Raw genomic sequence first — 15,967 nt, forward strand, 5'->3', positions numbered from 1 at the left:
TGTCTAAGACCATCGGAAAACACATATATAATTACATATTGTTTTTGTGATTAATCACTATGCTTTAATTATGTTCAATTTTTTTAAATATATATTTTATTGATTTTTTACAGAGAGGAAGGGAGAGGGATAGAGAGTTAGAAACATCGATGAAAGAGAAGCATCAATCAGCTGCCTCCTGCACACTCCCCACTGGGGATGTGCCCGCAACCAAGGTACATGCCCTTGACCAGAATCGAACCTGGGACCCTTCAGTCCCCAGGTCGACGCTCTACCCATGAGCCAAACTGGCTAGGGCATGTTCAATTTTTAACAATGACAATAAATCCTGCATATCAGATATTTACATTACGATTCATAACAGTAGCAAAATTACAGTTATGAAGTAGCAATGAAAATAAATTTTGGTTGGGGGTCACCACAACATGAGGAACTGTATTAAAGGGTCACGGCATTAGGAAGGTTGAGAACCATTGGACTAGGCCATCACCCGCCTACTCCTCCTGCTCCGCCTACTCCTCCTGCTTTGCGGGTGGGTCCCAGCTCCAGAGCAGGCGGCCTCTGTACCTCCCGGGGCTCTCAGGGCTCGCAGAACCAGGACCTGCGCTCCTCTGCACCTCCGCAGCAGCTGCAGTCTACAGTCCACCACCCCGCAGGCTACTCACCTGCCTGACTTCCCTCGACACCCTTCCAGTCAGGAGCCTTTCTTTCCATTTCTGTCCCTGGCAAGCTCCTATAATAGCAGGATAATTACTACCTAGTACATGCTTAGTAAAACTGTCAGATGAATGAATATTAATCAAAGGCTCCCAAATTCTACGGAATTGGTTTCTCAAGTACCTCATTTCTTCTCGATGCTCATTCTTCCGGCCCTCCTGAATGCTGTAGTTTACAAGCCGTTCTAGACTACCAGGGATGGTCCAGGAGCACGCTCTGCTCCAGTCCTTGCACCCACAGCACCTGCCCCGAGGCGACCCCCTACCGACCTCCGCCATCCATCCGGCCTCTCCTTCCCCAACCCACTGGCCTCTCCTCCCCATCCCACTGTCCCTGGCCGGCTCCCACCTGATGGCCCTCACTGTGCTCCCTGCAGTGCTGGCTGCAAACAACACAAACACTTCAGAAGCTCAGCAGCAACCCCTGGGTTTAGTACTAGTTCTGCGCCTGCACATATGAGCTTCATGGACAATTTAATAACATTTAATATCGCTGGGCCTCAGATGTCTCCTTATAAAAGGAGGGTTTGAACGAAATCCCTTTCAGCAACACTTCCTATAATTTCTTCAAGAAATTACAACAAAGAGCTTTTTAAACTATGTAATTTTTCACATTATATAGATGACTTAGGTAATTTAAACGCATCACAATAAAAAACAACTCCAATAAATAAAAGCCAGTGATGTCCGGCCAGTGTGGCTCAGCGACTAAGCGTTGACCTATGAACCAGGTCTGGAAACCAGAGAGGCAGGCCCACCGACACACTTTCACCTCACCCTCTGGTGAGCAGGCCCAAAACGTGCTGAACTTCAGGTGTACAACAGAGTCGTCAAACACTGGCTAAACAATCTCATTCCTAAGAACCCACAAAAGGTGACGTGAAACAAAAAGTACACAGTTTACAATCTCCCAAGCCAACTTTATTTACATGACATTGCAGTACTGTTCAACAAGGTACACAGCATACTTTCCCCCATATGTTGCATGAATAGACTAAAAATGAAAAGGCATACTGTGCTATAAATAAACTGTAACACAAGCTCATTTTGTCAAGTTTAAAAGTCACCCAAAAAGTACTAGCTACTTAAATCTTTGCATTATATTCCAAAAATTATAGCAAAGAGCTCCACAGACTATAAGTAAAAAATATTCCTTTCATTTTAAAATGCCATATTCAAGGATGGATGAAGTCCTTACCACTTAGAAAGTCTGACTAATTGAGATGCTCTTGCGAAGTCTCCCATTGGTCCACTTCTACCTCCTACCCACTCACAGGAGTAGCTTGCAGCACCTTGGGAATCTGATTGTCTAATGGAGCATGTCTAATGCTCTAACAGGCTACAATCCTGAAAACACTGGACATGAAATAACTTACATCAAGATACATTCTAAGCTTCTAGAATTTTGTTCCATGCTTTAAACCAAAGGAGAGGAGAGAGCCTAAGAGAGAGTAACAGCTACTGCGCTGGGTGTCCCATTCCACATGGCACACTCCGCCAGGCAGCACACCCCCAGGAGCACTCAAAGGTCAAAGACGCCCTGGTCCCTGTGGACTCACAGTCAGTTCATAAGCAATGTTACTAAGATACTCTTAATAGTAATAGTAACAAGGTGTTGTTATTAATTAAACTTATTACATTCCCGTCAAATGGCTGTTTAAGCCAACTTTTTATAGTTCAACATGAATGGTATTTACTTCTCCATGTAACTAATTTAATTCCAAAACACGGGCCACTCACCTTTTTCAGGCCAGCAAAACCTTCTGATTCCAGGAAGAAGAAGGCAAAGGGCATCAAGACAAACAAACAAAGGTTGGAGAAGAGAGAAGCGAGGTTCCACAGACCTAGAGGGCAACACAGAAGACAGCCAGGTCAGGTACGGACACGACACGCTCGGCGGAGAAATGACCACGCTAAACTGTGGCATTAGAGCGCTGTGCTTTCTAACAGTAAAATAAACATAAACTTGAAGAGAGTGGCCTAACAAATGACCTAACCTTAGAAATCAGAAAGTAATTACCTATTTAAATTGTGTGCAACTTTGTAACATGTACCTACTGGTAAAGCCAAGATAGGAATGAATTTTTCCTCACACCCTGAAATAGTCACTACAGATATGACATGTGCAGAGACCCACAGACATAGCTTCTTTAGACATATTGGCACCTGAATATTTACATTAGAGCCACTAGCATTTATTGAGCACTTAATAAATTCCAGATACTCTACTAAACATTTTACATGCATAATCTCATTTAATTTAAGCCTCATAAAAACCCTAAAAGTAATAATTAGCATTTATTGAGCCTTTATGTGCCAAGCACTATTCTAAGTGATTTACAGATATGATGCGGACTCATTTACTCGTCCCAGCAGCCGCCCAACACGACAGCGGTGGAGGCAGGTCACCAGACCGGCCGAGGTGCACAGCCAGCCTGTGGCAGCGCCAGCTCCTGGGATTTTTAAAAAACACCACACCACAGACGTTTTAGTAAGCAATTACAAGTGGGAAAGAGAAGGGAAGCTTATATACCCTTTTCCCTTTCTCACATATACCACACTCTTTTAGAAAACCACTGTAAAAAGCAACTAAGAACAAATTTGGAAAAAAAGAACTTTAGGTGTGTCCTTGGGACAGAACTTGGCCCAACACCTCCTACTTTTTAAAAGTAAAAAACTGAGCCCCAGCTGGTGTGGTTCAGTGGATAGAGCATCAGCCTGCAGACTGAAGGGTCCTGGGTTCAATTCTGGTCAAGCACACATGCCCAGGTTGCAGGCTCGATCCCTAGTAGGAGGCATTCAGGAGGCAGCTGATCAATGATTCTCTCTCATCATTGATGTTTCTCTCTCTCTTCCCCCCCCCCGGCTCCCTCTCCCGTCCCCTCTGAAATAAATCTATAATAATAAAAGCGTAACATGCTAATTAGCCTGGACGTCCTTCTGGACGACCTTCTGGACCAAGCCTGGGCTACAAGGGCTGAGGCAGCCGCTGCGGCTACAAGGGCCAAGCCCCTTGTATGAATTGAATTTCCTGCATCGGGTCTCTGGTAATAAAATAAAATTTTAAAAAAGGTAAAACACTGAAATTTAAAACTGATTTTCAAAATTATGGCTATAATCTTTATAAAATTTACAAAATCCAAAGTCAAAGATAAAAATTATGCTACGATTAGAATTTCGTGCGTTTGAAGCGGGCACCTGCTTTCTTCCCGCCTGGATTTCCAAGGCGCGGACGCCGGGATCTGGGGACACAGCCACTAGAGAGCAGAACACAAACCTATGAGGTTGCAGCTGTCAATCCAGGCACCAGACACTGCACGTGAGCTCTCAGGGGACCAAGGTGGTGGTTACAAATTAACATCCGTGAGCCCTCACCGCCCAGCCCCATCGGAACAGCATGGGATACAAACAGAAAGAGCCAGTGTGTCCTGTGGAGCTTCTAGAGCAGCTGTCGCCAGCAGGTGGTCCGCGAGGTCCGAAAGGCTGGCGACCGCTGATCTAGATAGAGAGACTGACCTTCAGTAGGGAAGGGGGCAGAATTTAAAAATTCAACTTACAGTTTCTTATTCAAAAATGTAGGCAAATTTAATGAAATTGACAACTTACTTAGCTTAGCAGGAACTAAAATGTTTCACAGATTTTAGGGGGAAACATCTTTCAGTGGAAAAACTTTAATTTGAACTTTTTAAAATAAAAATTGTTCTAAAGTACTTTTCTACTTTCCAGACTTTCAACACCTTCACCCTTTTCTTCATTCAAAGGGGTTATCATCACAGTCAATTGTGTTATTGCATTAATAACTGGAAGGGCTCACAGGACAGTGGCTCAATGCCCCACCTGGAGTGTCAGACACCTGGGTTCCAGCCGCATCAGCATGTCCATGTGCCAGACCTGCTGAGTCACAGGCTCTTCTCTAGAAAGCGAGGCGAGGACCCTGCCTACAGGTGGTGGTGAGAACTAAGTGAAACAATGCACGTAGGACAAGCAGCACACCTGGCACACACAAAAGCACTGCGTGACTTTCTGCTTCTGTAACAGCCCCAGCCCCAGAGGTGCTAACAGGCGGGATGACTTCCCTACTCCCTTCCTGCCAGGAGTATCAGCTCTTGCTTTTTGTCACCAGCAGTTTGCACATGTCCAACAATAATCTCTCCCCTCCCCCAAGAGATGCTGGGGATGGGCACCATCTACACACATGTGCCTACGAGCTGATGGGCCTCAATCAGAGCTGTGCCCTCCAGGTCAAGCTCACAAACTTCAGTGCATGGTCTTTGGCCTCTACTTTGCTCAACAGCACTTGACCTCCCTCCATAGGGTTTCCAAGTAAGTTACTTCCAGTTCGATTGAAACTTCGTGGCCACACTCAAGGGGCCAAAGAGCTGCATGTGGCTCGCGAGCCGCAGTTTGCCGACCACTGATCTAGACGATTCATAGCACATTATATTCTTTTGGTGGAAAACCGTGACTGCTGTATGTTGCTTTGGTTAGGTCTGGTGGAAAACAGAGAAACTGCGGTTTTCAATCATTAGTGCTGAAGAGATAAAAGTTCGTGTATTCTATCTCTTGTTAAGTCCCTAGCATCTCAGGCATGTTCTGGATGCTTTGGGCACCACACCAAACTCTTCCTGATAAGGTAAGCCCTCTAGTGTACAGACGGCCTTCCAGCTCAGAAACACACCTTTGCCCACAGCGGGAAACGGCAGCCACTCTTCCCAAGGTGCTGCCCCATTTTAGCAATATCAGCACCCATTCCCACACCCTCATCTTCTTCACAGGTGCCTGCACGCTACAGCGCAGCTCCCCAGAGCCAGGCTCCCAGCGGGGCGGCACCGTGCCGCCCCCTCACCCTCACCCCCCACCCCGCGCTGGCTCCAGGGCCAGGATCCCATCCTGCGTGGCAGAACACGCATGACATTCTGTAGCACCAATGTTAACCAGGAAACACCCTCAGTAAAAGCTCACAGGCCAACTAAGGAAGTAGATTGAGAATAATTCTCCATTGTCAATGCACAATGAAGGGAATCACAACACAGATAAAAATTTAAAATATTCATTTTAACCGATTCACCGAGTGATAACTGACATAAACTGCATACTGAAGGTGTAAAATTTCATCAGTTCTGACCTAAGGACTCACCAGTGACAGCACCACTGTAATCAAGATAATGAGCACACACCCGTTTCCTCCACCCACTTTATCATCACAGCGCCCGACACTCCCAGCCCTCCTCCCGGCAGCCACCACATCCGCACTAAGTTCAGAAAGACAGCACATTTAGAATTTTATATTCACAGTGTGTGTAATATAGTCTTGTCTGGCTTCTGTCGCCTCGCACAGCTTCCGGAGCTTTTCCAACACTGTGACATGGATCAGTCGTTGGCCCCTCCATCGGAATCCGTGGAATCCAGCTCTCACACTGCACCATTCACCTGGTCGTTGCCAATGTGTGGCGCTTACCACGAAAGCCGCTGCAGACTCTTTGTCCAGGCCTCTATATGGACATATGCTTTCATTTCTTTGGGGTAAATATGTGAGCAGAAAGTGGCTGGATTGTATAGCAGGTGGATGTTTAACATTTTAAGAAACTGCTGAAAAGTTTTCCAAAGTGGTTATATAATTTTACATTCCCAGCAGCAGAGTTCAAATTTCACTTGCATTTTGCCAAAACTCTCTGTCCATTCCAGTAAGGGTACAGTGGCAGCTCATTATTGCGTCGACTGGCATCTCCCTAATAAGTAAGGCTGTGGGCATCTCTTCATAAACTTGCTAGCCACATGCTTATAGTCTTTGGTGACGTCTCTTCGAATCTGCTGCCCGCTGTTCCCTGGGTTGTCTGTTCACCTGTCACGAGTGTGGCAATTTCTTTATCTGCTCTGAACACAAGTCCTGGGTCAGGGAAGTGAGCCACAGGCATTTTCTGCCAGACTGTGCATTGTCTTTCTATCCTCTTAACAGTATCTTTCAAAGAACAAAATTTCTTCATCTTTATAAAGTCCAGTTTATCAATTCTCTTTTTTGCTTTAACGGGTACCATATTTTTCCATGTATAAGACACCCCCATTCATTAGATGCCCTCCACTTTTCCAACCCAAAATTAAGAAATCAATATTTTAAACATTTTGCTGGTTTTCCTCTTAAGGCCTTCTTCCTTTTGGGCATCTTAAGGAGCTGTTCTTCCTGTTTTCTCCACGGTCTGATCATACACTCAGTGGGAGGACCAAACTGTCTCTCTGCAGCTCTATGGCCATGCTCTTTGCACAGCTGATCACATTCAGTTTGAATTCTGCAGAGTAAGACGGTCGCTTACCGGTTTTTACCTTTTTATTTCTGACATCTTTATGGGCTCAGAACGCTCAGGTCCCTGTTGCACTCCCCACCTCCAATTACAGCATCAGCTGACGTCAGTTAACAATAAGGCTCATGATTGGACAAGGCCTGTTTGACAAGGTATGGGCAGCTGTGCACCCTCATGGCTCCCTCCTCAGCTGAGTTCTGTGTATAAGATGCCCCTTGATTTTCAGTCTAACGATTTCAGAAAAAAGATAGCATCTTATACATGGAAAAATACAGTAATTTCCACCCAAAAAAACTATGGCCTGGTCCAGTGCCACAGGCTTCCTCCTAAGGTCCCCTACATGGACTCCAGCTTTAGGATTTACATTCAGGTCTATAATCCTCTTGAGCTGCATTTTGTAGATGATCCGGTATGGATTGAAGTTCATCATTTTTGTGCATGAATATCCAGTTGTTCTGACACCATTTGTGGCAAATACCCCTTTTCCACCAAATCAGCTTGCACCTTTGTTGAAAGTGAATTGACAATGTATGTGTGGATACTTTCCTGGACTCTATATTCGACTGAGCCCAGCTATTTGTCTATCTTTATGCTGATACCACATGGTCTCAATTACTGCGGCTTTAAAAGAGTCTTTGAGTCAAGTACTAAGACCTCCAGTTGTTTTGTCAATTCTAAGTTCTTTGAATTCCCTTATGAATCTTAGATCAGCTTGTCAATTTCTACAAAAAAAGATCTGCTGAGATTTTGAGTAGGATTGCGTTGAATCCACAGATCAATCTGGGGAGGACAGACATTGGAAGTGTACTCTCCTCTAACCCATGAACACAGTTTATCTCTCCATTTAGTGTGATGCTCTTTAATATTTCTCAGTGGTGTTCACAGTTTATAGCATGCAGTCCACACACCCCTAAGCTATTTCGTATTTTTTATGCCATTGTACTTAACTGGCATTGGTTTTTAAGTCAACTTCCAATTTTTCATTGCTAGCATACATAAATGCAATTGAGTTTTGTATACTAAAATTGTATCCTGCAACCTTGCAAAATTATTGGTTCTAATAGCTTTTTAAAAATAAATCCCATCAGAATTTCTATATAGACAATCATATCAACTGTTAATAGTTTTCCTTTTTCCTTTCTAGCCTGAATGTTCTTTACTTTTTAAAACTCACCAGAATGATGTTGGGTAGTAGTGGTGAGAGGGACATCCTCACTCTGATCTCAGGGGAAAAGCCTTCAGTCTTTCACTATTAAGTATGATGTTATCTGTAAGGTTTTCCTAGAAGCTCTTTATTAGAATAAGGAAATCCCCTTTCATGCCCAGTTGGCTGAGAGATTTTATCAGGAATGAACGCTGAATTTTGTCAGATGATTTTTCTACATAAACAGTGATGAGCATATGTCTTCTTTAGTATGGAATATGATAAATTACATTCAGTGATTTTTTCAGAAGTTATGATCTAGTCTCCTTTTTAAATATTGTTATATTTGACTTGCTATTGTTTTGTTTAGAATTTAGGAATCTATGTTCCTAAGGGATATTGGTCTATAGTTTTCATGTAATGTCTGTCTGGTTTTGGCATCAGGGTAATACTGGCCTCAATGAGTTAGGAAGTGTCCCCTCATTTTCTTTTTCTCTTTTTTTAAGTTTATCTTTATTATTGAAAGTAATACAGATGTACCCTTATTTTCCCCATTGACCCCTTCTAGCCCGACCTCTTCCCCCACTCCAGGCCTTCACCACTATTGACTATATCCAGGGGTTATGCATATATGCATATAAGATCTTTGGTTAATTTTAATTTCCTGAAAATGTCTGTGTGGAACTGGTATTATTTCTTCCTTAAATATTTGGTAGGGCTGTCAGTGAGGCCCTCTTGTCCTAGAGTTTTATTTATGAGAATGTTTGTAGCATTTCCACAATGTCTGAAAGGGATTCAGTTATTCTTCCATTCAAGGAATTTTTTCATTTCTCTAAATTGTTGGATTTACTGGAATAATAATGTTAATAATATGCACTAATTACCCTTGTAATAGTTGTAGGATGTGTAGTGATGTCACCCTCTCTTGTTCCTGATATTGATCACTGGCGTTTTCTCTTTTATTATTTTTGCTTTTCAATGATATTGATCTTCTATGTTCTACATTTTCTGTTTTCTATTTCACTGATTTCTCCTCTCATCTTTTTTAATATCCCATCTTCTTCCTTTGGGATTCACTTGCTCTCCTTTTTCTAGTTTCTTAAGGTGGAAACTGTAGGAATTTGGGCCTTTTTCTTTTCTAAACCATGCATTTCAGTGCTGTAAACATTTTGAAATGATTTCTTTCCATTTTTATTCAGTTAAAGTACTTTGAAATTTCCTTTTTTACTTCTTCTTTGACCTATGCCCTATTGGGAAGTATGATAATTAGTTACCAAAGACTTGAGGCACTTTCCAGATACGTTCTGTCACTGATTTCCATTTGATCTCAGCATTGTCAGAGAACATATCTTGTATGACTTAAATCCTTCTAAAGTATGGAGACTTATTTATGCCATTGGGTGTGGCTGTCTTAATAAATGTTCCCAGTGTACTTGAAAAGAATGTGTTCTACTACTGTTGGGCAGAAAGTGCTAATAAATGTAAATTAGGTCAAGCTGGTTAAGAATGTTATTCAAGTCTTCTATTTCCTTAAGTTTTCCTTTCTACTTGTTCTGTCTATTATTGAAAAGGGGATATAGATATATCTGAATATAGGTGTGATGTTGACTGTTAACTCTTTCATTTCTATAAGTTTTGTTTCACATATTTAATATTAGGTAGATAAATGTTTATCATGTTCTTTTGATGAATGAACCCCTTCACCATTATGAAATTATCTTCTTTATTCCTTACTCTTTTCTGCTAATAATATACCTACTCTGGCTTTCTTTTTGCTAGCATTAGGATGGTATACCTTTTCCTCCTATTGTTGTTAACCTATTTGTCTTTCTAGTTCAAGTGGTTTCTCGTAAGCAGCATCTACTTGTGTCTTCCTTATTTATTCAATCTGACCATCTCTGCCTTCTAACTGGGGTGGTCAGACTACTGCTGTGGTCAGGTTCAAGGCTATCAGCTTGCTCTGTTTTCTATTCATCCACTGTTCTGTCTTCCCTTCTCCTTCCTTTTCTGTGCTCCTTTGTATTAGCTCTTTGCTATGACTCCACTTTGTTTCCTTTATTTGCTTACTGACTGTACCTCCTTGCTGAGCTGTTTCAGGGGCTGGGGGTTATCGGGCACACCTCTAACTCCACACACTGCGCCTCCCGTAGTATCACTTCATGGGCAGCACAGAACCTATACCAGTGTGTTTCCATTTCCTTCTTCCCGTCTCTGTACTGCTGTGGTACTTGTACATGTTATACAACTCACAATACACTGTTACTATTTTTTATTTCAACAGTCAATCTTCTTTTTTTAAAAAAATATATTTTATTGATTTTATACAGAGAGGAAGAGAGAGGGATAGGGAGTTAGAAACATCTATCAGCTGCCTCCTGCACACTCCCCACTGGGGATGTGCCTGCAACCAAGGCACATGCCCTTGACTGGAATCGAACCCAGGACCCTTCAGTCCGCAGGCCGACGCTCTATCCACTGAGCCATACCGGTCAGGGCCAATCTTCTTTTAATAAGACAAATGACAAAGGAAAACTTCTATGTTCACCAACAAACGGCATGCTGGTGCAGGGCAGCGACTCCTCTCTCCTCCCTCTGTGCTACTGGCAGCACTGCTTCTTGGAGTAGTTTGCTGGTGATGAATCTCTAGCTTCTGTATTTCTGACACTGCCTTTATTTTGCCTTTGTCTTGGAAAAACATTCTCACTGGATTTAGGTTGGCAGGTTTAGGATGGACTGGCTTTTTTTCCCACAAGAAAAATGCCAATTCTTATCCTTACTTCTCTGCACTTATATGTCCTTTTCTCTGCTTCCAGATTCTGTCACTGGTGCTGGCCAATTTCATGGCCTGGCATAGTTTCTTGCACACAGGCTTTCTGGCACAGAGGGCTGGCTGAGCTTCTTGGACCAGTGGGCTTATAGGTTTCACCTATCTTGACAATTTTCTGCTGCTAATTTTTCAAAACTGTTTCTGAACGCTCCTTCCTTCAGGAGCGTTATGTCACGGGAGCCCTGGTCAGCTTCTCCTGTCAGTTTCCGTCTGGGTGTTTCTCTTTCCCACAGTTTCCTATGGTTATATTTCTGTATTTGTTCATATTTGTGTGCACACGTACACCCACACCGTAACACACCAAAACCTTTTTAAAACACATCCCATGTCCATAAAACATTTAATGTGGGTCTGTACTGTGTACTATATGTCCTACAACAGAACAACCTTCCCCGTCCTGACGGCATTGTCTGTCTGTCTGTCTAACCAGCTGGTTTGCAGCCGTCCTGGGCCCTGCCTCCTCCTGTATAAAACACGCTGTACCCTAACTCACTGGGCTCTCGTGAAGAACACAGAGAAATGACGCACCACCAAGTTAAACACTTTCAGCGTCTCAGCCCGCCCTGTCTCAACACAGCGAGTGGCCAAAACACTGAAAAACTCTAATGCCTACCAGCATTTAGATCAAGGCAAGAAAGTGATGCCAGATACATCTAAAATTAGCTCCCAACCCTTTCCCTAAAGAAGTGTTATCATTAATTACACCAAAAAACGTATACAATAAAAACCTGTGCACATGACATTAACAAATATAAAAACAATGACAAAAACTGGCATAGAAAATAAAATGCAAAGAAAGACACCAAACTATTAACAATGTGAACATAGTAAAATTATCAATGATTTTTTTTTCTTCCTGCTCTTCTACATATTCTGTTTTCTTTAAGGCACATAAAGACCCTTAAAAACCATGAAACATATATTTAAACCCAGTTGTGAAACTCAAAATTCTCCATATCCCTATGTCACAGGGCAGAGGGCAGCAGAGCTGACTGGAGTTGGGCATGCCTGGGGGCCCTCGGCACACCGCCCACTCAATTCACCGGTCACCCCGATGCACAGCTCGAATCCGGCCTGAGTGAGGTCGCATGTTAGCACATGGCAGGGAGCTCCAACGACTGTTCCCAACAAGGTGCAACCAAGAATGCAAACTCTTGACTGCTTAGAGTCCACGCTACTCTATAACTGGGGGTGGGGAGATTTCATTTAGTTTTTGCAATTTGAAATAATCAACTGTCATGCATAGCACAAAAGGAGGTTTCTTATTGTTAGTGATCTATAAATATACAGGCATCCAGAAGTTATCTTTCTGATCACACATGCCGCTTTCATGCCATGAAAACTACAAATTCAAATTCTTCTCTGGAAGTCAAAAGTTAAGATATAAAACTCGGCCTGGGGCAAAAGCTCACACAGCAGTAAAAGCACCTCCTCTGAGCAGCCAGCACATGGAAAACAAGGCAGTTATGAACAGCGACACAAAGACATCTGCTCCTGTGGATGTTAACAAGCAGAGTGTCCGCTGGACCAGGGAGAAAGACCATCGATGAGTACAGTCTGAACACCAACTGGTTTAGCCTGTCGGGAAATTGGGTGCCTTCTTTTACCTGTGGAACTTTAAATATACATTCTATAGAATTTAAATGTTGTTTCCCCTCCATCTGTTCTTTCTCCAGAGACTCAACATGACTGCTGGATCTCGGAAGGGATATAATCTGGATCAAGGATGTCAAACTCGCAGCCTAGGCATTCGGCCCACCAGCTTGCGAGTTTGATATGCTTGATCTAGACCAGTGATGGCGAACCTTTTGAGCTCGGTGTGTCAGCATTTTGAAAAACCCTAACTTAACTCTGGTGCTGTGTCACATATAGAACTTTTTTTGATATTTGCAACCACAGTAAAACAAAGATTTATATTTTTGATATTTATTTTATATATTTAAATGCCATTTAACAAAGAAAAATCAACCAAAAAAAAATGAGTTCGCATGTCACCTCTGACACGCGTGTCATAGGTTCGCCATTACTGATCTAGACCCTCCCTGTGCCGTCCAGCCCACATCTGAACGCACTGGTCAGTGATCACACATACACAGTAGTGCATGCATGGTTACGGAGCGAGAAACTCCTACCACCCACTGACCTCGTAGCCATCATAACGTCGCAACGCGTCATATTACTCTCCGCCAGTTGTATCCCAGTGCAGCAATATTATCACGTACAGTGCATAGTACTTGGTAATAATAAAGGACTACGGTACTACACTTTTAATGTTATTTTAGGATGCACTCTTTTGACATTTAAATAAAAAGTCTGCTGTAAAACAGTAGCTGTGTTAAGCCTGTGGTAGCCTCATACATCTCGTGTTTATCTGATCGTGTCTCCTGATGGCATCATTTCTCTCAGGCCTGCTCCAATCTCACATCGTTTGCACAGTGATGGGCTGCACAGGCTGACAGCCAGGAGCACTGTGCTGTGCCATGTGCAGTGGGCTGTACCATCTAGGTTTGTGCAGATGCCCGCTATGATGTTCACACAACAACAAAAATGCCTAATGACACATTTTTCAGAACATATCCCAGCCGTTAAGCTGTGCATGACTGCATTTATTTTTGTAAGAAATATTCACTTAACATTAAGAATTTGAGAGTTGATGGTTTTATCCTACTTAATCATCCACATAAAAAGCTTTTTTCAAAGTCCAAATAATTAAATGCAACAAATTAAGTTTATTAACAAGAGTAAATAAATGTGAATGTTTTAGACTTAACTTATGCTAACTTAATTATCAATTTCGCAAAATATAGAAAGCTAAAGTTACTGTGAGAACATCTAATATACAGAAAAATAATAGGTCTATCATACATTCCCAAGTAGTAATTATATTCTTAACAACTATCTAAAACTTAGTAAGTTCCCAGCATCTTACAAACATACATCAGACATACACACATAATGTTCCTAAGAATAGCCTATAATTTGATAAAGCATTCCTAAATTAAAAATTAGGGCTAATAAACATAACATGCTACCACTGTCTTTATTTTATTACATGTCAACTTATAAGATAAAAAGAAATATTAGTCAAATTTCCCCACTTCACAAAGTTAAAATTACATGCTCCAATACAGTAGTAGAATCTTAAAAATTCAGAATCCTTTAGTTTGTCTAAGTCAGTATCAATGACAACCTTTTTGAAAGACAGCCAATGCCTATCCCTGAAAGAAGTATCTGAATTTAAACAAAGATTATTTAATAATCCCCAAATACTTAGTTTAAAGCCAAACTAAACCACACCTGACAGAATGCCAGATCACCACAGGATGCGTTAACTTCTAGCTCCATCTGCTGGAGTCACAGAATAGTTCAAAAGACAATATATACAACACTGTGAGGCACATAAGCTCCCACCTTCATCACATGGAAAACTCAACAAATTTAAACAAGAAAATGAATCCGAGTTCAGCCATTGTCAATAATTTCCAAAATGACAAAACTAAGTTAAAACCAATATTTCAGTGGCATTGATTGTCAAAAAGGGACTAAGATAATTTTTAAAATTCTACCAAGAAAGCATAGATTTAAAAGACAAGTTTATGTTTGAAGAGTCAGTATTGTGAGAACTTCAAAACTAGAATAGCTTCTATTTATTTGCGTAGAAAACAACAAATAAGGAACAATTTTAGCAATGATCTGTGAAATTTTTTATATTAATACTAGGGGCCCAGTGCACAAATTCATGCACCTTGAAAGGAACTGTGGGCTGCAGGCTGCAGTGGGTACAGGGGCAGGTCTTGGCCCATCCTCTGTGCCCACACCTGGCCCCCAGTCTTCTGTCTGCTGGCAGCCCCGCTCCCACTGCTGCCGCTCCCACGCACTGATGGCGCTGGCCCCGCTTGCACCTGCTGACTGCATGGAGCGATTGGGGCCAGCGCCAGCAGCGGGTGTGAGTGGGGACGGCGCCGGTAGTGGGTGCGAGTGGCAGCTGCTGCCCTGATTGCCCCTCAGGAGCAGAGGGAGGTGGAGAAGCCCTGAGGGGCAATCGGGGCTGGCAGCAGCCACTCGTACCCACTGACGGTGCTGAGCGTTCGGGGCTGGCACCATGCGCCATCAATGGGTACAAGCGGCGGCTCCAGTGCCAGCAGCAGGTGCGAGCACTGGGCGACACTGCGGTGCACAGGAGCAAAGAATTTTCAGTAACCACCAGAGGCTCATCCCGATGACAGCAACCAGCTCACCTACTCCACCATCCCGCTGTGGCCGAAGCCCACCACATTCCTTGCTCTGCCTCCTGCTGCCAATGCCCGCCATGTTCAGCGCGCACCCCCTGGTGGTCAGCGCATGTTATAGCAACCAGTTGTTTGGTTGTTCCTCCGTTTGGTCTATTTGCATATTAGGGTTTTATATATATAGATAACTTTTTTCTTATAGCAAAGAAGCAACACATGCCCACTGTAGAAACATTACTCAATGTAAATACCAAATTAAAACTTTATATCATATTATCCTACCACCCAGAGAAAAACACTTTTTCAACATCTTTCTGTATCAATAAATACTCATCTACACCATCATCTATCCCAGCCAAGAAAGCACTCCACTGTTTGGATCTACCAAAATTTAATTAGTAAATAGAAATTATTGGTAACATTTAACTAACAAAGGTACATTAAATTTATTAATGGCTGACTTTTAATATTTATACATAAGATAAATAGTATCTAAAAGTATAGATTTTTTTGCCCTAGTCAGTTTGGCTCAGTGGATAGAGTGTCAGCCTGTGGACTGAAGGGTCCCAGGTTTGATTCCGATCAAGTGCACATGCCCAGGTTATGAGTTCAATCCCCAGTGGGGCCATGCAGGAGGCAACTGATCAATGATTCTCTCTCGTTATTGATGTTTCTATCTCTCTCTCCCCCTCTCCCTTCCTCTCTGAAATCAATAAAAATATATTTAAATAAATAAATAAATAAATAAATAAATA

At 42.4% G+C, this 15,967-nt stretch overlaps 1 protein-coding gene across 1 annotated transcript in view; it reads right to left on the bottom strand.

Annotated features, from left to right (window-relative positions):
- LMBR1 (limb development membrane protein 1) overlaps positions 1-15,967 on the bottom strand; it is a gene marked incomplete at its 5' end in the record, with an annotated part of 119,555 nt that overhangs the window by 78,362 nt on the left and 25,226 nt on the right. Inside the window, one exon of the mRNA XM_014535564.1 lies at positions 2,457-2,560. Coding sequence (XP_014391050.1) covers positions 2,457-2,560 — 104 coding nt within the window. The remainder of the gene's footprint in view (positions 1-2,456; positions 2,561-15,967) is intronic.

Source organism: Myotis brandtii, unplaced genomic scaffold (genome assembly GCF_000412655.1).
Source record: "Myotis brandtii unplaced genomic scaffold, ASM41265v1 scaffold145, whole genome shotgun sequence".
Taxonomy (NCBI): Eukaryota; Metazoa; Chordata; class Mammalia; order Chiroptera; family Vespertilionidae; genus Myotis; species Myotis brandtii.